Below are 24188 nucleotides of genomic sequence, written 5' to 3' on the forward strand. Positions count from 1 at the left end.
ACCAGAGACAGAGAAGACGGCTGGCACTGGTGGTGGCCCAGTTTGGCTTTTCTTTCTTTGCTTTTTTTTTTTTTTGCTGGGTAAGTGGGTTGTGAATTCTCAGTGACCCAGCTTTTAGGAGCTGTGGGTCTGCCGGGACTTTTGGTGTGGACGGACTGGACAGGACTCCTACAGTTGATGATGAGAAATTATTAGATTTTCAACCCGGCTGGAAAAAGCCCGTTTTCCGCCTGAGAAATGTCCAGGCAGGGTTCGGTGCTGGCGCTGGGGAAATGTCTCGCCTGTCTGGAGTTCATGTGTAAGTAACTTCTTTTTGTTTCAGCTTATTAGCAACTCCTTTTAAACATGTTTTCTTATTAATCTAGAAACGTTTGCATGCCCGATCAAGAAAAACAAGCTTGCATTTTTGCCCCACATCCAATGGAAGATAATTCCCAGCCCAGAGAGGGTGGGATCTGGACATCTGTGGGAATGAGCGGTGGAGGGGGGCTGTTTTGGATGGAAGATGGAAGACGTAAGTTTTCGATTAGAAAAATCAACCCTCTCCTCTCTGCGCTCGGATGAGCAGCTCGGACGCATAAAACTGATAGATAAGACAGGAGTTCTGAGTTCTGCTGTACCGAGCCGCCCTCTGTTTTTCTCTGTCGAAGAACTGCCTACTGTTACAAGGAATTAACTCCCCTTTCCTCGTAAAGAGGCCCTCGCAGCTTTATTTTCTCCTCCAGGTGGGTTTGCGTCAGAACAGAACAGCAGGAGCCAGTTTGGCGCAGTTTGCATTTGCACATGGTCAATGTTTGCGCTGCGCTTCCTAGTTTAGGACATGTGTATGCACCTAGCTTCTGCTTCAGAACATTATGTCCAGATGATTGTTTTTTTTTTTCACCTTCAGCTGCAGTTGGATATTCTCCTGCCCCGATCTTAAGGAATTCAATTCAGAGTCATCTGTGAGCATCAGTTTAGATCTAGACTAGCACCATTCTAAACCATTCTATTGTGGCTCTGGCTGTAGCATTGATTGTGTGGAGTGACTGACTTTGCAGCAATCCCTCCTCCTGAACAAGCACGTAATGGCCGTAGATCATTGATTTTGAGTTGGATATTTTGCAGCAATCCCTCTTACAGAGCAAGCATAGGGCAACAGGGAAAAGGAAAACTTACATTCAACAGAAAGAACCCTCCAGCAGGACTGGCTCTGTATAAGTGGCCATCTGCTGCAACCTGCTGAGGGTTAAGAAGACATAGCAGACAAACACAGAAGTGTAGTCTAGGAGTTAATGGGAGCAGGTTCTCCTTAAGTGGCTTCACCCAGAGGAGAAACAAAGCTAAGCAGATAAGCTCTGAGCCAGTTGCAACATCTATGGAATGGAAAACAGAGCATGTTCTTAGTCAGAGGACCAGTTCCTTTAATTGATTTGTTTTGGACAAAGACAGGGTTAAACATAGAAATACAGGGTCAAGTGTATCATCTATAGGAGAACATGATGTCATTGGCTCAGGTAATGATCCCCTCCAGGAAGGTGTCACCGGCTCAGATCTAACATCTAAAAGGAGAAAAATCAGATAGAGAACACAAAGTTAATGTCAGCAGCAATTGCAAATCATGCACAACTGGGGAGTAGTGTTAGTTTTGTGCGTGCCTAGAGTGGATAATTGTGAAAACTATGAGAATTCCCAGTGAACCACCTGCAATTTTGGGCCAAGAGGGTTGTTGTAAAAGCCAAGTCAGTTAGGCTACTGAGTTAAAACCAAGCCTGGGCAGATTGCTCTTGCACTATGCAGCCACCTTTAATGTGTGCTATGTGACAACCAGCCTATCACAAGGGACCCTACATGCTTTCCATTGTGGATCTCTGCAACTCCTCCAAAGTTACCAAGGGTCTCTTAGTTTCTTTTCTGATTAATGGTCGCCTTGTCCGGTCTGTCAGTTTAGGTGTGGTTCTTGGTAGGTTTAAAGTTGTCCCATGCCAATGGAGCTGAATACAAATAGACACCACTCATTTCAGATTTAGTTTTGTGAAGAGCTTTGAAAAACATGCATCATTTTCCTTCATAATTATGCACATTTTATGTTAGTCTGTCACATGAAATCCAAATAAAATACATACACATTTGTGATTATGATGAGAAAACATTTTAAAAAGTTCAATGGCGTGGATACTTTTGCAACATGATGCTTCCTTCTAATTTAAAAAGTCATAATTTCTGTATTTTAAAGCCAATCCAAAGCAAATCATTTATGACATTTATGCAGCATAACAGAAAATCATCAGGTAAAACACAGCATGGAAAATAATAAGGTTATTACTAAACCTCTAAGAAAGTCTGGTATAAATGTAGGCCACCCAGTAGTCAAGTTAATCCAAAAATGTTAAATAATCCAACATTTTATGCATTGAACCCCAGAAAAAATAGAATATAGGATTTAATCATGACGGAACATGTGCAAAACATTCCTTTGTGATTCATTTATATTTTGTATAGTTGTTGGTTGGTCATTTAACATATGTAGTTTGTGCTGTATCATTACTTTATGCATGTTTTCTTTTATGCAATTTTAAATTCATGACGGAAACAGGAAAAACTGTCACTTATCCGAAATCCAGTTTCTGATGTTTGAATGTTGCCGTCCAGGCTTGATTTGAATACGTGGTGTAAAGATCTTTTCCTTCTGTTTAATGTGACAAAGCTGTGAACTGAAACAAGACCTCTGCAGAAATATGAAAAAACGAATAAAGGCTGGATGTTGACACCACACTGGATCCAACAGGATGCCCTTCCTGGACAAAAGGAGCTTCCATACAGGTTTTATGTGAAGGTCCATCATGATTTAAGGAGAAATAAAAGTAAGACTCAAAAAATTCAGTTTAGTTTGTTTATATTGTAGCAGTTCACAACTTATCTAATCTCAAACATTACAAAACAAACTGCTTTAATCCACATCTGTTTATGAAAAGTCCAATTTAATGTCAGTTTCAGTTTAAGTCAATTTATTCCAATACATTCCAGTCATATGGTCAGATTCAGAGTGAAGTACATGTAGTCCAGTTTGATCCTAATTAAAAACAGTTGATCATATTACAATTGGCAAAAGTCATTTTTCTATGGAAGCATCGGAGTCGCACCAAATTCTTGACTTTGTAGCAATCCTTCATGCTCAGCCAGCACGTAGAGAGCTGACTTTCCCTCCATCCAGGTTTTGTACAGGTCACGAAAAGGGCAGCTAACATCTCTGCAGATCCCACACATCCTGGACACAAACGCTTTAAAAGTTTACCTTCAGGTCGGTGCTACAGGGCGCTATTTGCAAAATCCAGCCTCCACCGAGACAGTTTCTTCCCCCAGGTTGTCTCTCTGATGAACACAATGAACAGCCTGAGTAGTCAGCTACTCTGCTGTGAAACTGAATGAGCATATTTGCGCTACCACAACATACATGTACATACTGTTCATTTTTTCTGTATTTTATTTCCTCTAAGGTTTATTTATTTCTACTTGTTTTCTGTGAGTGCTTGAAACCGAAGTCAAATTCCTTGTTTGTGCACACGATCCTGGTCAATAAAGCTGATTCTGATTTTGAAACCTCAGGCAGCATTAGGCTGGGTATGGGGGTGATCTGCTGCAATCGGCTTGGAGTTTAGAAGACAAGGAGCCCTGAATCAGAACCAGGTGTACTTTCCGTGAGAAACCAAATCCAAGAACAAACAGACTATGGCTCCTCCTAGCTAAACACAAAAGCACTTGGCCACTTTCTATTGAAGAAGAAACAAAGAGATGCAAAGTCGATGGCCATAATAATTTCAAATAATGCCTAAATGGAGAAGAGCAAGAGAAAACGTAAAGTAAGGAAACGTTTGAGGTGTTTTTCCTCCTCACAGAAAAGATTTGCTAGAGGTGTTTGTGCATTTGCTCCTGAGCACCTCCCTCTGTAGTGTTTTTGGGCATGTTCCACTGGGTGGAGACCCTGGGGCATAACCAGAACTCATCTGTGGAACTACATAACCCCTCTTGGCTGAGAACATCTAGAGCTGGAGGGACATTCGAGAAAACAATTGTTGGGTCCTTGATGATACAATATATCTTCGAGAATTTATTATTTTAATTTAGCATAAGCTAGAAATACATTACTTTTTAAGTATTAAGGCATTGTATCATAACAATGAATAGCAAAGCAGTTAAGTGCATAATATCTACTCAGTACTTTCTAAATGGTTGCAGTCTTCTGGACAAAAATCTGATTGTTGTTATCAAGTACCTGCTAAACGACCTTCTGAGTTATATTCTGCTTGTTCCAAGTAGCTCTCAGTGTAAACTGGATCTGTGGTCTCCAGCTTGCATGTCAACCTAATGAGAGCAGGAGAACATGTTTTTCGAAATGAGGTGTTATTTTTAGAGGTGCATGCTTAAAATGACAGCTATCTTTCATGAGCAGCTTACAGGTCCTTAACTGGTTAGAGAAGCTGTCTCTGAGTCTGGGAAAAGACATTGAACAGATTAGCTCTGCAGGGTGCAGCACAGTTTGATAAATGAAAAGTAATTCCCCCATAAATCTAATAACTGGTTGTGTTGACCGCCATCAAGTGTTTTATAATATCTCGCAGTGAGTCTTTTATATTGCTGTGTAGGGATTTTGATGACTCTTCTCTCCACTTAAATAAGTCCACAGAACATTTTCCCAAAGGTTTCAAGTTGTTTTTTTGTCAAATGTGAAATGGTACTTTGTGTTGTTTTGGGTCAGCAGTGGTTCTGGCCCATATTTTTCCATTCTCTATCTTATTGTTGAAGACTGACCGAAACTAACACAACTGAGGCCTGCAGTGCTTTAGATGTAGATGTTGTTCTGGGTTTTTTTGTGACCTGAAAGAGTCGTGAGAGCACTAATTTTGGTTGGATGGCTTATCTTGGGAAAGTTCACGTTTTTTTTTCATTTGTGGATAATGGTTCTGACTGTGGTTCTCTGGAGGCTTAGAAAATCCTTTCCAGCCTGATAAATGTGAAGGATTTTCTTTCTCCTCTGTTCTTGAATTTCTTTTGATCAGGTTGCTTTTTGAGGTCCTTTAACCTACTTCATGTTGTCAGACTGTTTCTATTTAGGTGATTTCTTTATTTTATATGTACAGGTCCTTCTCAAAATATTAGCATATTGTGATAAAGTTCATTATTTTCCATAATGTCATGATGAAAATTTTACATTCATATATTTTAGATTCATTGCACACTAACTGAAATATTTCAGGTCTTTTATTGTCTTAATATGGATGATTTTGGCATACAGCTCATGAAAACCCAGAATTTCTATCTCACAAAATTAGCATATTTCATCCGACCAATAAAATAAAAGTGTTTTTAATACAAAAAATGTCAACCTTCAAATAATCATGTACAGTTATGCACTCAATACTTGGTCGGGAATCCTTTTGCAGAAATGACTGCTTCAATGCGGCGTGGCATGGAGGCAATCAGCCTGTGGCACTGCTGAGGTCTTATGGAGGCCCAGGATGCTTCGATAGCGGCCTTTAGCTCATCCAGAGTGTTGGGTCTTGAGTCTCTCAACGTTCTCTTCACAATATCCCACAGATTCTCTATGGGGTTCAGGTCAGGAGAGTTGGCAGGCCAATTGAGCACAGTGATACCATGGTCAGTAAACCATTTACCAGTGGTTTTGGCACTGTGAGCAGGTGCCAGGTCGTGCTGAAAAAGGAAATCTTCATCTCCATAAAGCTTTTCAGCAGATGGAAGCATGAAGTGCTCCAAAATCTCCTGATAGCTAGCTGCATTGACCCTGCCCTTGATAAAACACAGTGGACCAACACCAGCAGCTGACACGGCACCCCAGACCATCACTGACTGTGGGTACTTGACACTGGACTTCTGGCATTTTGGCATTTCCTTCTCCTCAGTCTTCCTCCAGACTCTGGCACCGTGATTTCCGAATGACATGCAGTCCAGTGCTGCTTCTCTGTAGCCCAGGTCAGGCGCTTCTGCCGCTGTTTCTGGTTCAAAAGTGGCTTGACCTGGGGAATGCGGCACCTGTAGCCCATTTCCTGCACACGCCTGTGCACGGTGGTTCTGGATGTTTCTACTCCAGACTCAGTCCACTGCTTCCGCAGGTCCCCCAAGGTCTGGGATCGGCCCTTCTCCACAATCTTCCTCAGGGTCCGGTCACCTCTTCTCGTTGTGCAGCGTTTTCTGCCACACTTTTTCCTTCCCACAGACTTCCCACTGAGGTGCCTTGATACAGCACTCTGGGAACAGCCTATTCGTTCAGAAATGTCTTTCTGTGTCTTACCCTCTTGCTTGAGGGTGTCAATAGTGGCCTTCTGGACAGCAGTCAGGTCGGCAGTCTTACCCATGATTGGGGTTTTGAGTGATGAACCAGGCTGGGAGTTTTAAAGGCCTCAGGAATCTTTTGCAGGTGTTTAGAGTTAACTCGTTGATTCAGATGATTAGGTTCATAGCTCGTTTAGAGACCCTTTTAATGATATGCTAATTTTGTGAGATAGGAATTTTGGGTTTTCATGAGCTGTATGCCAAAATCATCCGTATTAAGACAATAAAAGACCTGAAATATTTCAGTTAGTGTGCAATGAATCTAAAATATATGAATGTTAAATTTTCATCATAACATTATGGAAAATAATGAACTTTATCACAATATGCTAATATTTTGAGAAGGACCTGTACAGTAATCAGACCTTGGGAACGTTTGACTCAGCTTTAAATAAAAATTAATCACAGTTAATTCATGATTAATCAACTAGATGATTAATTTCATATAGGACCAGGTTGATTTAAATAACGATTTTCCTAAATGGAATCATTGTTTCCAAAGTTGGGAGCACTGTTGTCTTGTATCAAAAAAGTCCTGAGTTCGAATCCCAGCCTGGAGTCTTTCTGCACTGAGTTTGCATGTTCTCCCCATGCATGCACGAGTTATCTCTGGGTACTTCAGGTTCCTCCAACAGTCCAAAAAAGACATGACTGCTAAGTTAATTGGTCTCTCTGAACTGCCCTGAGGTATGAGTGTATGATTGTCTGTCTCGTGTGTCTCTGTGTTGCCCTGTGATGGACTGGCAACAGGTCCAAAGAGTACCCCACCTTTCTCCTGATGACCGCCTGGAGATAGGCAGCAGGCCCTCTGCGACCCTGCAAGGACAAGCAGATATAGACGGTGGATGGATGGATTGAAGTGCAGCAAAATGCAAAAACAATAGAAAGGGGCAAATGCGTTTTCATGACACCTCATGCTTTGTTCCGTTTACCTCTGAAGTCAGAACCTGGTGTCATGAATGACATCAAACCCAACCAGTGTTCCAGTTCAAGGCTCAAATGCCATTTGCTAATTGATATTCCCAGTGACCAGGCTAACTACTATTAGCAATAAAACCCACAAACAACTATATTTTTTGCATATTGTATTTTCAAACACTGTAGCAACATGTTGACTGACTAGTAAATAGATATAAAGTTAAGTATAAAAATAGAGACAGCAATCATCTGAGTGCAAATAAACTTCTTGTATATTTAAACGTTTTATATGCAAGGCAGCCATAATGCATTTCAAGGGTTGACTTTGGTGAGAAACCCCTAAATTTCTCGTTTAGAATTTCACTTTCCTGGGACCTTTCTGTTCTTATTCTTTATCAACTAAAAACTTGGAAGGTTCCGTTCAGAGTAAAACCTGAACACACTTAAAACGGGGATCTTCAGGCATTCCAGCGTTTAAATGCCCTGCGGGACTGTTTTAAAATGTCATTATGCTAGAAAATCTGTTGTTCCCTGAGGTGATCTTTGTAGGAAGAAATTTAGAAGCATTCCTGGAAACATCTGGATTAAACTCAGGATGAAAACGGATTGTAACTAATAGTGATTGTACTAACTGAAGAACCGTTCAGGAGCAGAAGGAATCGTCTGAACTGAGCCAAAAGACGTGGATCCTGGAGGAAAGGTACAGGAGCACACGGCTCGTGTTGTTGTTCCTGCGGGGATCCACGTGAGCACCGAGCGGCGCTTCTTACTGGTTGGACTGGGACAAGAGACAAAGGAAAAACAGCTGTGGATGTTCGGGCCTTACACAATTAAACGGAGACACCCCATCCAGCTCAGGCTGTCTGTTAGCGGGGAAGAAGACTCGGTCAACCCCTGAATGGAGGAGGCACGCCGCGGTAAGGCTGCTCATTTAAACAAATCTATCATTTTAAATCCATTCCTTGCTTTAATTTTAAAGCGGTCACTCTTCTAAGATCTGTTGCACTTCAGCGTCATCCCTGTTTAGTCAGCGAGTGTTTCTTTAAAACAGTTTAAAAAGTGAAGGAAAAGACAAACACGCCTTTAACCGGGCGGAGACGCGTTATTCTGGGCCGCATGTTTTCTTATAGGTTGCTGTTTGGAAGAAATGAGTTTTTTTCCCGTCCAGACTGTATTTTTCCACAATGTCAGAACTTTAGTCTTGGACAAAAGAGTATTTTTTGGAAAACAAAATGTATAATGACTTTTTAAAGTTGTACAGCCATCTAAATTTATAGTATTCATTTATTTATTGAATTGACCGAATAAACCTGCAGTCGCGTTGTGACATTTCTGATGTACTGTAAATGAAAGAAACCCGTCTGCAGACTGAGCGGTTCAGGCATGTTTGTTTCCAGGGTTTTTACTGGAGAACTTTTCCATCTGAGTGTTAAAAGCTGCGACTTTATGAATGTTCATCAATAAGCAGAACATTTGTCCTTTTTTGACTCTGTGTTCCCTCCATTTGCCAGGACTCTATGACATCACTTCAAGTATCTTAAAAACAGATTTGGCTGAAAAAAACATATTTACCTCCACCAGGGAGAATATGTTTTCACTTGTGTGTGTGTGTGTGTGTGTGTGTGTGTGTGTGTGTTAGCAACTTTACGGAAAAACTTAACAATTCCTATGGATTATTTATTTTTTACCAGAAGTGTGTCTTAGCCGAAGGAAAAATCCATCAAATTTTGGTGGTGATCCGGATCCAGGACTTGTTTCCCTATAGTGTCAGTGACCCTGTGTTGGGTGGCGGAGGTATGTAGTCTCTGATTGTTTTGTTGGTTATGCAACTGTGTTGAGCTTGCAGATGAAGATGAAGTCATCTTTCTAGAAGAACTGGTACAGTTGCATAACATGTAGTTCCTCCATGTGAGATGCTGACAGTTAACATGAAGGTGGTGGCCAGGGAGGAGCAGCTGTGGGGAAACATTCCTTTGCTAGGTCATTTTAGAAAAAATTGGACCAGAACCTGTATGCCCAGTTAGAAAATTTAATATTGCATTTGTGTTGTAGTTTAGTGTTAGTTTTTGGGTCTGAATATTGTGTATTTGTCTGCTGTAAAAGCATAAAAAACAAGATTAAGCTGAGTTTTCTGACAGGTGAATGAAGGATGTGAAAACGTGCTCCCAGTGGTTATTTTAAAGGTGTGAGGTTACTGAGGGCCCATGTGGTGATTGTTCTGCTCCAGACTGGACATGTTCCAACAGAACGGTGGAATTTTCCAAGTTTCAGCCCACGGATCGAGAAGATGGAGTCGTCCAGGCAGAGCCAACTGTGTGCGTGGGCAACATGCTCTCTGCAGGCCCGTCGCTTTGCCAGAATCGGACCCATAAAGACGTCTATTGAAGGAGGTCACATGATGAGATCATGAGCATGGGGGGGGGGGTGTGGGGATCTCAGATGGAGGGAAATCAACAGAAGAAAATGAAATGTTTTAGTGAATTCAGAATGGACTCGAGATGCAAATAACTGAGCTACCGGAAGTGAACTGAGATGCAGATGATACTTTTCTGAGTGATTTTAATCTCCCTAGCATGAAATGTCTCACTTGGCATTTATTTGGATGTTTTTTGAGTTAGATTAAATTTGGATGAATGAAAACGTTTAAACCAGTTGCTCCCAGAGGTGTTGGAAGCCTCTCTGTGTGTGATGAAACACACAGAGAAGATTTAAAAAATTGGACTTAAAAATATTAATTATTATAATAATCCAGTTGAGGTTTAGACCATCTCTAGATATTGCATTGTTCTCACTGATCCCAGTCAGTGGCGCTCCTTCTGACTAATACAATCATTTGTCTTTTACTACTTAGGCTTCGGATGTTCTGCAATCTGATCATGATCAGGTTCTTAAATACCGAGTAATCTTTAAACAACAGTGACAGCATCTTTAACGAGCAACATAAACCTGTTGCACTTGAAGCCACAGATTTCAGCGTTCTTCCTGTAATTTTGCCTACAGGCTTTAATGTTTTTTTTAGTGCGGCTGTGTTTTCTGGATTTTTACGTTAGAGCTCTTGAAGATGGTTTTTTTGTGTTGGTATAATGTGTGTGTGTGTGTGTGTTGCCTCATTTCCATTCAGTCCAAATGTGTAACAGCCATTTTTTGGCCTCTGCACTCTGAAGGCTTCAGACTCCACAAAGCTTACTTTGTCCCAGTTAGTAGGCCAGATCCTGCAGCTGGGTGCTGTAGGCAGCGAGACCCTCTGTGGTCCAGAGAACCCCAGTGAGGCGAGAACTGAAAGTTTTAGGAAATGTTTTATCCTTTCAGTCTGACACTCTGACAGGTCAGCGGGTTTATTCAGGGTGTGCTCGGGTCGGGTCTGTGGGACTTTCATTAGGAAAAACTGCGGGAATTGGGTAAACATCCACCAGTGTTCCCATTATTGATGTATGGATACATAATTACAGGAAACATATTTCCTTTTGGTTCCTCTGTCCACTTTTAAGGGTGACTGATTTGAAATTTAAAGTTATCATGGTGTTTTTTTTTTTTTTTACATACTTCAGAGTCTGCAGTTGCAACAAATGAAAAGAAAGCTTTATTACTCTCAATCTTAGTCTGATATTTGACCTCTGCATAGAAAAAAACGAAGAAAGAACAGATGCATCCTTTAGGTTGGATAAAACATTATTACTAAACTAAATGTTACTGTTTTAATTACATTAATGTTCACTTAGGTGTAGATTTACCTTCAGAAAATACTCTATAGTTGTTAGCAGAGAATGTCCATTTTGAGCTCACCCCACCCTCTTAATGATGGGTAAAGCTACAGTAGACAGGTGGTTGCAGGGATTTCTAACTACAAAGAACACACCCAGTGTGTAACCAGGGCACCAGTGAAGATACTTGGGCCACTTATTTTACCCTCTGCCTGTTGTTTGCACTGTTGCCTTGCTACCAGAAGGTCCTGGGTTAGAGTCCTGGAAAAGGCTTTTTGAGCAGAGTTAGCTTGTTCTCTCTGCGCATGTGTCGGTTCTCTCAGGGTACTTCCAGAGTCTAAAAACATGCATATTACACTGTTTCTTCCCTTGAGTTTAGAAATATTTATGCCTGAATGAGTCATAGATAGGAGTTAGGCGTTTAAACAAAAACCAAAAATGCAAAGTCCAAATAAAAGCTTTTAAAGATCAGAAACTACTGATTGAGAGAAGAAAGGCTTGCTGCACAGGAGGGTCTTTCAGCTTTTTAAAACATAAAGTCTGCAAATACTGCTACAGATCAAGTATTTATAATTATTACATTTATATATGAACTGTATCAAAATCCACTGGTTCCTTGAGTGTTTTCATGTGTTGTTGGTATTAAACCTTACTTTAATATAAAGCCATGATTTATTTGTAGGGTTGTAAAGGTCCAGTTTTAAAGTTGCAGTTCGAATTTTTATTTTACTTTATTCACCAGTGAACAAAGATTTCTTTTTAAATTTGTGAAAATGGTTTGATTTTGTTATGTTTTGAAACTAAACTTGAGATTTGGTTTGGTTGTATTCTAATTAATGAATTACTTTTCATAAATTAAGGATAAGCATGTATAGCCAAACCCTGGATAAACTGGTGTGATGTAGGCAGCAACTGGATGCCTACATCACACCAACAGGATGTTAATTTTCTGTGTATACTGATGTGATGTTGGATAAATGTGTATTTTCATTTTCTGAAGAACAGGAACCTGTTGAAAAACAGCAATTATGCTGAGCCAGGCCCCATTTCTTTACATTTTTCCCATCTTAAAAACTGAAATAAACTAAAACCACCTTTTAAAATGGTCATGGTTGTTGATATTTGAGAATAAAATTGCGTACATTTTTGGAGTTGTTTTAATATATGGACGATCCAGTGTACGAGTTGTCCCTGAATGCACCGTTCAGCTGCTGGGATGTCCCCTCTCCTCTGAGGGACTCCTGCTGACATGTCTGCTACTCTGCAGCATTTCAAGCTGGTTGAATTCTACTACAGGCAGCAGGATTCGGACCTTAGCTGATTTACCTTGTTTTTTCAGTACCAGTGGCGTTTACATTCGTGTTGAAAAATGGTGAAAAAACTTTGATTTTGTTCTTCTTTCTCATAAAACAATGAACCTTTGTGTTCCTTAAATAGAAGACTGTAGTGTTGGCCGGGAGTCCACCCAGTTTGTGTTAGTGTAGCTTTTTAAAGTTGCATTTTGAAGGATCTGTATTGGAAACAAATTCAGAAATAATTTTTAATTTGTTAGCACAGTATAAAAAATATACACGCTGCTCCTTGGCAACTGTTCCTACTTGCTTATAAGTCTTATCAGGAAACAGGAATTATCTGGTATGTGTGGCAGTTAGACGCCATCCTTGAAGCCTGTCTGAGATAAAGAAAACGTATCTCGTGCTGTTTTCATTCTATAGACTTATAAGGGATGCTCTCTGCTGAGCCGTTGGCTCTTATACACGTTATTACACGCTTTGCATCTTGTAACAGGCTTATCCTGTTCAACAGAGCCAGTCATTCTTCAAGTCTGTGTATGGGACTGTCTTTAGAGCAGCCACAATAAGAGATTGTTCTGCTGCAGTCAACAAATATGTCATGCTGAAGGACTGTCACATGAACGCAGGAGATGTTGTGCAGCCTTGGCTCAAAAACATGGGGAATCATAACGAAAAATCTAGGTACATTTGTGTCAGTTGGCTCCTGTGGATCAGGGGGAGGATCAAAACCAATCTGGTTGTGTTTGAGAAAAATCTGCTTTGATTCTTAGCCTGTGTTCTTTGTGTCCTGCAGTGTTTCCCGTGTGGAGGGGAATAGGGGCCAGCAGCGCCGTCGGGTGGAGCCAGGGCTGGGGCCGCTGCCTGAGATGGGAGCCAAATAGCCGAGACCAAGGGACCAGAATCCCTGTGTTTGACTACCCTGTCTGGTTGATCTTCTGTCGCCGGGGGCGTGCCAGACTCAGGGAGGTGTGTCAGAGAGGGAGAGGCGCCATCAGACTGTCCACAGACCTGCTGAGCTTAAAACTCCCCCAGCTCTTCGACATCCATCAGGTTCCCAAGGTAAGAACGGACAGAAGGCCCTGCAGTTACTGTTGACTGGGTTGGCTGTCTGTGGACAGTATGCAACTCAAACACAACACAGAATATATATAAATAAATATAATAATATCTTAACAAGCCCTATTTACCAGGGCTCCTACTTTCTCATCCTCATTTTCTTCTCGCTTCATCATTTAATACAATTCCAGGGTTTCTCTTTGACAGAATGACGCATTTTACATCTGAGCTGCAGCCTGAAAAAGTCTCCAAGCAATGAGCTAATGCACAAGATGGAGGTGTGTGTGTTTCCCAGCTGAGAGGTCTGTTCCATGGAAACCCAGTGTAGTCTCTATGTGCACGGGGTCTGATCAAGGCATGGAGATGACTGACTTTGTTTAGCTGCTTGATGAGCTCCTTCTTGCAGCCAGAGCAGAAAGCTGCTCTTCCCAGGACTACAATATGATTATAAAACACCAGGAACTCACCAAAGACATTTTGAGCATGCTCACAACAGTTGGGGAACTCTCAAGGGTGATTAAGTGTAATGGGAGGTAGACTGTGCTTTTAATGTTTAATGATGGGGTCTAGGTGTGAAGAGGGGCAGAAGATGGTGAGTTCAGCATACAGTAAATTGTAATTAACAGCCAGATGTTGAAGTTCCAAGTATTATGGAAAAATTCAATCGCTTAATCACACATTTTATAGCCCTGTTATTTGTCAAATTAGACAAACATCTATATAAAGACGTTCATATAGATGCTCAATAAAAATTAATCGAAGTCTAGTGATTTCCATGCAAACTGCCAATTTATAAATAATATAATATAGTAAGTAAATAAGTATACTATAGTAAATAAAATAATATAGTAAGTTGGACTGTATTATTTTCACTTTGATCATACATTTTTTGCATTGTGCTAAATTATGTTGAGTGGATCTATGTTGAAAGTTAGTTGCATGAAACTGGAGCATATTTAAAATGATGTGAACTTCCTTTATTTAGACACAAATGTGACTTGAGAATAATATTCTGGATTTTTATGTTAAAACGTTTGTGCTGTTTGAATTATGTATCAGCATCTGTCAGATTTCAGTTATTCCTAAGGAAACAGGATTTAGTCATGTAGAAACTGAAAGGAGGAGGCAGTTTGACTCTGCCAGTCGGAGGTGAAAGTGGGCTGTAATCTTGGGCAGTAAACAGGCTGATTTAAAAGTGATTTACTTTAAGTTCCTGCTCGGGACATAAATAGTTTCTCATTCTCAAATTGTAACTCTTTGGTGAGAACAAAACCCAGTTAAACTGGTATCTTTAGGACATCTTGTGTATGTTTAGTACCCTTCCCAGGACTGACCTGGCTGCTGCTCATCAGTCCTGGGAAGGGACTGATCACCGTGATCTGAACCGGGACATCTAAACTGTTCACATTCCAGCCCCTCTATCTCTAATACACACTTCCTAAATTTATTTGTTATTAAGTTGTTTCAAAGCACTGGAAGCGTTGCTATGACACAAGAAAAATAAAAATAGTTTTGACCATTTTTTGTTTGTTGAATAAGAAAGATGGCTCTAAACAGTTTAATAAACAGGTTGGGAACCTCTGCTTTAAAGCGTTATTTAGTTCCCAGAACCCTCAGAGAGAAAAACAAGAACTGTTTGGTTCAAAAGTGGGATTTGTCACCTTTGTCCTCAAATAAGTTTCCTCCTTACAAATTAATGCATTTATTTTGAACATGCACACAACAGCCGGTTTCCATCGGGGATGGCGCTCATGCTCCAATCAGAGAGGAATGTGTTAGCTGTCAACAGGAGCCGTGCAGTTCTAGCATCTGTGCTGGCTGCTATCCCTGTTCTGCTGCTCTGACCTTATCTCTTCAACCCAAAGAGTTCTCAGCCATGCAAATCCACTAAGGTCTAAAAACAAGATGAAGTGCGTTAATAAAACTGACATTGACATAAAAAGATATTCTCCAGATTGAATGCATGTTGCGCTGTATGTCCGTATCCTCTTAATAAACAGATTATCACATTATCAAGTGTTGCTGCTGCTTCCAAGAACAGAAGCCGATCTCAGCTGTCATGTTTGCAGCTCAGATTTACCATCACTGTAAAGCTAGCTAAGATAGGAAAGGTATAGATTGTAGAAAATTCAAAAAGGAACAGAACAAGTCTTGGTTTTTTGTCCTGACCCACTTTTACATTTGTTGAAACTGAGTCCTTTAACTGGGATGTTGATAACATATCACTTCTGCTAAATATTTACAGAATTCCCATCTGTGTTTATGTTCACATCTTCTATCTGAGCATAGTTTGATCCATTCAGACATTTTTAACCAAACAGAGCAGATTTCAGCACTTTGTCAGAACATACAATCTGCCAGTTTTGCAAAGTAGTCTGAAAGAACTGTGTGTAATCTGCAGTAGTGACTAATGGGTCAGCTGGGTAATGTGCTCAGGGCTGCAAGACTGGTCACTGCTCACTTCTGTTGTTTCCCAGCTGTTTCATCTGCAGAGTCTCAAATTAGGACTGTTTGGGTGCAGAAATGTATCTGCCGGCTTAAAGTGGGAATGATCGACGTCTCAGTTCAGCACGCTGTGCATGAAGAGACAGGTTTGTCCTTTTTTATAACGTCCATTCAGATGGGGTCAGTTCTCTCCAACCAGTCCTCAGCTGTGATGAAACTGAATTTCCTGAATTTAAATGATAGTAAGACTGGAGTCCTCAGTATTGGTGAATGTGTTTCTCTTGATGATGTTGGTCCGTTGGTGTCATCCAGCTGCTCTGCTGTCAGGAATTTGGGTGCTATTTTTCAAAGTGTTTAATACAGACAAACAGATAAATGCAGTTGTCGAATCAAATGTTTTCTAACTAAGACTCATTGCTAAGGTGAACTCATATCTGCTGTCCAAAGACTTTAAAAAAGTAATGTATGCTATTGTTACCTCTCGATTGGAGGATTGTAAGACTTTGTACGCGATACAAAGACAATTTTTCTAAACCGACATACAAACTGTCCAGAATGCAACAGCTCTTCTTCCCAGATAGTAAAAAAATGAACACGATCTCCGGTGCCGGTTTCTTTCCATTGGCTTCCTGTTTTTAAAAGATTTTATTGCCTGTTTGTAAACCTTAAAAAGGTCTGGCCCCATCATCACTTTGTGATCTCCTTAACATCTACACTCCAGTAAGATCACTTCGGTCAACCAATCGGTTTCTCTTAGATGTTGCTAGATCCAAACTCAAATTCAGAGGCGATCGGGCCCCAAACCTTTGGAACAGTAACGGACCACTGAGACTGTCGACACTTTAAAATCTGTTTTGAAGACCCATCTGTTGTCCTTGGCGTTTGATTCTAGCAGAGTTTAAGATTCCTTTAAAGGCGATAGTTTTGTGATGCATTTCATCTTAACGTGTTTTTCATCATTTGTGTTTTCCTGCTCTTACTGTTTTATTTTATTTGACTGGATCGTAAAGCACCCTGGTCAACTTTAGATATTTTTATGTTCTATAGAAATAAACTGACATAACCGTCTGAGTATCACCGCTGTGACGGTCCGTCTGTTCGGCCCTCAGGTGTTCAGGGAGGAAAATATCATCTCCGGATATCGTCACCCTCGGAGCTCTGCGATGGACTGCGTCCTCAGCAGCTTCCAGATGAACAACGAAACGATCAACATATGGACCCACTTCCTGCCCACATGGTGAGTGTAAAAACTGTAAACCAGGTTCTGGGAAAACATGGGTTTATATTCACAATCCCATTTTTATTTTACAATAAGCTGGTTTCTAAGGAGAGAAAACCAGTTCAGTATCATGTGATGCAACAAACCCTTCGCTGCAGGTACTTTGTGTGGCGTTTCTTGGCTCTGTGCTCCACCATGAACTTCCTCAACGACAGCTACACCTGGCCCCTGCTGGTCTACATGCTGCTCATCTGTATTTACCCGTTCACCTCCAGCTGTGCCCACACCTTCAGCTCCATGTCCGCAGAGTCCCGACACATCTGTTACTTCTTTGACTACGGAGCTCTCAGCCTCTACAGTCTGGGTAAGACTCCTCAAATGCTGATTGGTGGAAGGTTTACAGAAAGAGCACTTTGCTGCTGTTTTTAGCTAAAAAATCACTCCTTAAAATGTCAAACTTATCAAATATTAACATTACTTTTTTCCTGAAAGGAGCAAATAATAAAATGCTAACCCTTTACCACTTAAAATCTATTCTATGTTAATAGGTCATTATACAGAGTTGTCCAAAATTAGGTTTTTCTATCAAGAAACGTGTGAAAGAATAAATTTGTGACTTATGACTAAAGTAAAATCCAAATGAATTATACTTTAGTATTACATCTTCACCTTGACATAAACAGCAGTTTGATGTTTCTGTGTTTATTATTAAAATCCTTATTGTTCTGAATAAGGATAATTTGTGGAGTAAATGTCAGGCAACACAGGAAGCAAAAAGAAAAACGAAACATTAATTAATTCCAACATTATCTGCTTCATGTAGAGATGATTGTACCCTTAACTTTTTACAGTAAGATGAGACTACCAGCACCAAGGTCCTCTGAAGATACTCTGTCTATATATGCCATGGTTTGGAACATTACCCTGCTGAACACCCCATAATGCCCTGTTTTCAGTCCCTCTCAGAAGACACCAGATATATTTAAAATGTCGGGATATTTTAACAAGGTTCCCAGGGCCTTCAGAAGAGATACAAGCCCACAGCATCACAGATCCACCACTGTACTTAACAGTGGGCATGAGGTGATTTTTCCATATATTCATTTATTGTTTTACAGCAGACCCACCTGAAGTCTTTGCTGTTGACAAACTGGTTCTGAGTCTCATCTGACCAAAGCCTACAGTTCCAGTTAGAGCCCAGTAGAGTTTAGCAGACTCCACACGTTTGTTTATGACCAAATCGTTTTTTTTTTTTTCTGGGCATAGCTCCCAAACATCCAACTGCAGATGGTATCTAGCAGTTGTTATGAAGACTTGGTGACCCCAGGATGCCACTCATTGTTGCAGTTCTCTAACAGTGAGCTTCGGAGATGTTTTTCTTACATCTCCTGCCGTCCTTCTCGCTGTGTTTGTTAAACATGATAAACTTTGGTCTTTGTCCCCTCTGTTTGGTAACAGTTACAGTTCAGATTTTTTTATTGCTCTGAATATTTCCCTGCTTTTAAGAATCAACACACATCTGCCTTTGCGATCCCATTTTGAAGAAAGTCATGGAAGTTAAAAGGGTATGTATTACTTGTAAAAATAGCTAGAAACTGATTAAACTACATGATGTGAAATTTCAGCATCGAACAGCATCAGTGAATGATGATCCTGCATTACAGTCAGAATGCAAAAACCCCACAGATGTTAACCTGTAAATGTTGTGGTGTTGTACCACCTTTAAAATCGGAGCCAGTATGGGCATAGGCTGTGTGTCTGGTGCTCAGCATTAACTACAGTAAGGAACACAACATTAGGTGTACATTTATAATCACACAATTTCACCCATTTCTGCAGGAGAGAACATCATTGTTAATTATTCTCGGATCTGCAGCCAAATAAACATCCTGATCTTATTTTTGAATGAAAACCGACTCAGGTCACACCTGATATAAAAGAGTTGAATATGAAAACCTCAACAGATTCTCAGAAGCATGTTCAACAAGTCTCTTCAACCAGTGGACAGATTTTCAGTCTTCTCCATATAAATCAGCAAAGCTCATGACACACCCTTGTTAAATCCTACTGACTGAATTTGACCTGCTCCTTGTCACTACTAGAGGTTTTTTTCTCAGATACAAACTCAGAACATGATGAGCAGAATATGAAAACATTCCTCAGGCCGAGCATTTCCTCACACAGGAACCCTGCAGCGCTTTAACAATAGAGAAGTCGAGCAGTTTGGGAGAGGTTTTTCTTTATATTAAACATCTCCAAAAGGTTAAACACTGAGCCTTCAGCTTGTTCAACCTGTTTATGGTATAAATTGAACCTAATTTGGGATGAAGGATGTTGCTCATTTCTGACAAAGTTTAACAGATAAATATTTAGTGCTTTTGACTTTCAAATTCTCAACAATAACATTCAAATAGTTTTCATTCCCTTTTTGTTAGGGCTGCGTCTCCACATTGACTGAACTGGTTTGATGTACAAGTCAGACATTATGTAATATTATTCGTGGTTCTGTTGATTTTCTGCTTGGCTGCCTTCCTGGTGTGAATGCAGGTGCTTTTAATGCTCACTGTAGCAGATTATATTTTCTGCTTTTGGGGATTTGAACATTGCACCATTTCGGTCTATGATTAAGTATTATCTCAAGGGTAACAGTTTGGAATAACATGACACCCGGAGTATTATCAGTTGCAGAGATTTCCTTAAAGTGCCCGACATCTCTGTTACAAAAAGTGCAGAGCAGAATAACAAAAGCAAAACATAAATGTAGAACTGATACATTTTTGCAAAGACCAGTTTTTTTATTCACTTTTTAATAATAAAATTTTTCTACATGGAGCAGAAATAATCCTTTTACGTCTAAACGCCAATTCTTTTTTTATATCTTCGATGAAACCAGTACATTTAAATGTAATTAAATATTTTGTACTTTGGGGACCTCTAGTGGTTAAATCGGGAACCACACTGCGCAGACTGCGTATAATATCTTCGCCAACCACCATGAAAAAACAAATGATAGGTATGCATCACAGAGAAGTGAAAGTATTGTATTTAGTTTGATTAAAACATACATAAATAGTTCTGGTTCCGGAGGATGGGTCACATAGCAGTTAAGAGATGAATAAAAAGCAGCATATTTCCCTGAAAAGCATGTATGATGCTGTTGAACATTCCCATGTTTGTTTGCAGGTTGTGCAATCAGCTACGGATATTATGTGATGCCAGACTGTTGGGTGAACAGTTGGCTTCATCAGCACTTTGTTCTCATCGCCATCGGGAACTCGCTGTTCTGCACCAGCATGTCCTGCTATTCCAGGTAGGACTCTCTACGCTCTTCTGAATGATTGCAGTTGAAATTACTTCCACTGATAAACAGTTAAGTACCTAGAAGAACTTTGCTCAATAAGGCAGTTAATGGTCTTGAATATATTTTGGTCTTTAGTTTTAATCAGCATTTAGTTTCTATGCTCTGCTTAAAAAAAAAAAAAAAAAACTCCCGGAAAACCTGAGATATGCAGAAACTGTTGACTCCCTCAAACTATGCCTAAAAACATAACTTTTTACTGCAGTTGTTGATGAAAGGTCTTTTTTTTTTTTAGTTACTAGCCATACAATTGTTTAGAATGTGTGTTTTACTGCTTGTTTGTACAAATGCACTAACTAAATATGAATGTGGTTCTTTTAACGTTGTTCCCTTTTGTGTGAATCGTCCAATAGATGCTTCGCAACACCATCACTCCACTCATTATGCCACTGCTTTTACCCTCTAGTGCACGTTTTAGACTTGGCCTTGCAAATGAAATCATTATTATATGAGTAGCTAATCTCCATGTGGACCGAATTCCACTGGGATCTATGTTACTTTTGTGTTTCATTTAAATGTTGTAGATTGTGCTGTTTTTAAGTGTGAACAAAACCCGCCCAGTGGAACTCGGTTTAAATTTGAAAAGTATGACTCCTGTTTGCTTGAGAACGGTTCCAGTGTGTTTCACTTAGGTTTGCATTCTGCCTGTAGCTGAAAGTGTCTGGAACAGCATTACAGCAGCCATGTGGCTCTGAAACTCCCCATAGAAACCCAAATAAACTGAATTCTTTTAGTTTCAGCAGCCCTAAAACCAGATTATGTAAAAGCAGTTTGGGTTGTTCAGTAAAAGAGTTGGTTTGTCCTACAGAAAATCTGCATCAGGAAGATTAAAAGTTTTGTTTTTTTTTGCACAGATTTGTGGAGCTGCAGTTCCCAAAGAGAAGTAAAGCCTTACGAACAGGAGCGTTTGTTGTGCCATTTATATTCGACACGACCCCTCTGTTTTACAGGGTGAGTCCTTATTTTTCTTCTCAGTTTGAAAACATTTATTGAATTATGTAAGATTTCAGACCTGATTAGTGCCAGGCTTTAATGCATTTAATAAGACTTTGGCCGACTGACCCACGATCTGAAATCCTTTCTTCACTCAATACAAGCTAATTTATGCCACAAGTAATTCTATTTTCAGGCACTGAGTTGCTTCTGGGGTGGCGGCAGCCCAAGTGACGCCTTGTCCAGCCACTCTTGCCACCTCCTCTTCGCCTTCCTCACCTGTTTTCTGTTTACCGCCCATCTCCCAGAGAGGCTGGCGCCGGGGCGCTTCGACTACATCGGTATGTCCAAATCCGCTGTTTGACTTAGCATCAAACGAGCTGATTTCTGAGCATTAATTAGAGAAGCAGCCAAGAGGCTCACAGTAACTCTGCAGGAGCTGCAGAGATCCACAGCTCAGGTGGGAGAATCTGTACTTAAGACGACTATTTATTATGCACTCCACAAATCTGACTTTTATGGAGGAGTGGTAAGAAGACACCTGTTAGAAGTCCTGATTGCAGTTTACCACAAGTGCTTTTCCTCAACGGGAACAAGGAAAATGTTCAGAGCTGATGGGAAGATGGATGGAGTGAGATACTGGGCGATACTTGACAAAAACCTGTTATAAGCTGCAAAAAACTGGGGCCAAAGTTCACCTTTTAACAGGACAATGACCTACAACATACAGCCAGAAGGGGAGAGTTCAGATCAAAACATACACCATCCATCCATCCATTTATTCAGCTTATCCGGGGTCGGGTCGCGGGGGCAGCAGAGAGACCCAGACTTCCCTCTCCCCAGCCACTTGGGCCAGCTCATCCGGGGGAATCCCAAGGCATTCCCAGGTCTTCCTCTGGGCCTCCTCCTGGTGGGACGTGCCCGGAACACCTCACCAGGGAGGCGTGCAGGAGCCATCCTAACCAGATGCCCGAGCCACCTCAACTGGCTCCTCTCGACGTGGAGGAGCAGCGGCTCTACTGAGTCCCTCCCGGATGACCGACCTTCTCACCCCATCTCTAAGGGAGAGCCCGGACACCCTTCGGAGGAAACCTATTTCGGCCGCTTGTCTCCGTGATCTCGTTCTTCCGGTCATGACCCAAAGCTCATGACCATAAATGAGGGTAGGGACGTAGATCGACCGGTAAATCGTGAGCTTCGCTTTCTAACTCAGCTCTCTTTTCACCACGAGAAACCGGTACAGCGCCCGCATCACTGCTGACGCAGCACCAATCTGTCTATCAATCTCCCGCTCAATTTTTCCCTCATTCATGAACAAGAACCCAAGATACTTATCCTCCACTTGAGGCAGGACCTCCCTCCCGACCCGGAGGAGACACTCTACCCTTTTCCGGCTCAAGACCATGGCCTCGGACTTGGAGGCACCGATTCTCATTCCGGCCTTTTCACACTTGGCTGCAGACGGCTCCAGTGAGAGCTGTAGATCACGAGCCGATGAAGCCATTAGGACCACATCATCCGCAAAAAGCAGAGACGGGATCCTAAGGCCACCAAAACGGATCCCCTCAACACCTTGGCTGCACCAAGAAATTCTGTCCATAAAAGTTATAAACAGGATCAGTGACAAAGGGCAACGTTGGCGGAGTCCAACCCTCACCGGAATCGTTTCCGTTTTCCACAACATACACGTGTTCTAATGGCCCAGACCTAAATCTGAGAATCACAGACCCTCTGCATTCATTGTGACCAAGCTTCATGTTTTCCAAAGAAAAGTATTTACAAATCTCAGTCTTAATATGGTGGAAAGTGGGTAGAGACATAACCCAGAAGAGCTGCACGTCAGGGAACAGCTAAAGCTGGTTTTACAAGGAATTGACCAAGAGGCTGAACACAAATGCTCGTCACATTGTCCAGGTTTTAAATAACGCATAATTTTCCTGCTCATTATGACCTCCTTTGTGTTGGTCTGTCATAGATTCCCTACAAAATACACAGATGTTTGTATTTAAAGTGAAAAAGTTTAAACGGGATGAATAGTTTTGTTGGGCTCTTCATCCTAAGAGAACCATTTGGGAAAATCTGGCTGCGTTATTTAGGGTAACTCCTTCCAAACATGCGTGTAACTGTTAAATAATGTCTTTTATCTTAGCCTGAACTATACTGGCTCGACATCAGACGGGTTTTTAACTTTTTAACTGGACACTATGTAAACTCCTCAGACTGTTTCTTTGCTCTCTGCTTTTTGTTTCTCTCAAGTTTCATTGTTAGAAATGATAAAGGAAGCGGAGTCGGTTTACAAGTGATGCCAAATAATAAAAATAAACATCAACAGAGGGTTTATAATTCAGCCTTTCATTATTTAATCCCACAAACATTACATTCAGATCAAAAGATTAAATATGTTACCAAACAGGCTTAACTTTGCATTAATACAAATCACAGAATCTGGATCAAAACATTACATTTTGATGATTTTTAGGGAGAATATTTTGTTGTTTATCTACGTTTTAATTCAAATGATTTAATTTGTTCTAATTTAGATCAATTAATGAAAAGCCCTCAAGAGTCAACAGGATATTTATATAAATAATAAGGTTTTCTGTCTGTCAGGAGCTATGTTTGTAGAAACCTGCAAGAAATATCTGAGCTCAAAATCTTGTCTGGAAAAGCAGTTAAAAAAAGTTTGAATTGAATTGAGGGTTTTTTAAAACAATGATTATGATCAAATAGTTGCTCTTAGAAATTGATCATGGAAACATATTTGCTTTTCCAGCTTTGTTTCCTTATTCCTGTTCTGTAAAGGTTGTCTCCTTCTATCTGTCTGATGTTAGGCTGTGAAACATTATTATTTCTCATAATAATTATTAAAAGTAATGCATAGTGAACTTTGTGTTTGTACTTGAAAAATCGGCTAAAAGCTACTAAAAACCCTGTAA

The 24188-nt window shown here is 40.6% G+C and overlaps 1 protein-coding gene and 1 long non-coding RNA gene across 4 annotated transcripts in view; one reads left to right on the forward strand and one right to left on the reverse strand.

Moving 5' to 3' along the window:
• paqr6 (progestin and adipoQ receptor family member VI) overlaps positions 1 to 24188 on the forward strand; it is a 27534-nt gene continuing 3346 nt past the window's right edge. The window contains exons 1-8 of one of the 3 annotated variants that reach the window (XM_047360386.1): positions 1 to 298; positions 366 to 514; positions 13035 to 13300; positions 16852 to 16979; positions 17120 to 17325; positions 20145 to 20271; positions 21174 to 21270; positions 21449 to 21593. In XM_047360386.1, the coding sequence (XP_047216342.1) occupies positions 273 to 298; positions 366 to 514; positions 13035 to 13300; positions 16852 to 16979; positions 17120 to 17325; positions 20145 to 20271; positions 21174 to 21270; positions 21449 to 21593 (1144 nt within the window). In that variant the 5' untranslated portion in view covers positions 1 to 272. Of the gene's footprint in view, positions 299 to 365; positions 515 to 8004; positions 8163 to 13034; positions 13301 to 16851; positions 16980 to 17119; positions 17326 to 20144; positions 20272 to 21173; positions 21271 to 21448; positions 21594 to 24188 lie in introns of those variants that run through there. The other 2 variants (XM_047360387.1, XM_047360388.1) reach the window with 2 other exon arrangements.
• Positions 2377 to 9602, reverse strand: LOC124865369. Its single transcript, XR_007037557.1, has 3 exons — positions 8934 to 9602; positions 7096 to 7143; positions 2377 to 3247 (listed from the first exon to the last, which is right to left on the reverse strand). It is a non-coding gene; the product is annotated as an uncharacterized LOC124865369 (long non-coding RNA).

The sequence above is a fragment of the Girardinichthys multiradiatus genome, chromosome 3, assembly GCF_021462225.1.
Source record: "Girardinichthys multiradiatus isolate DD_20200921_A chromosome 3, DD_fGirMul_XY1, whole genome shotgun sequence".
In the NCBI taxonomy this organism is placed as follows: domain Eukaryota; kingdom Metazoa; phylum Chordata; class Actinopteri; order Cyprinodontiformes; family Goodeidae; genus Girardinichthys; species Girardinichthys multiradiatus.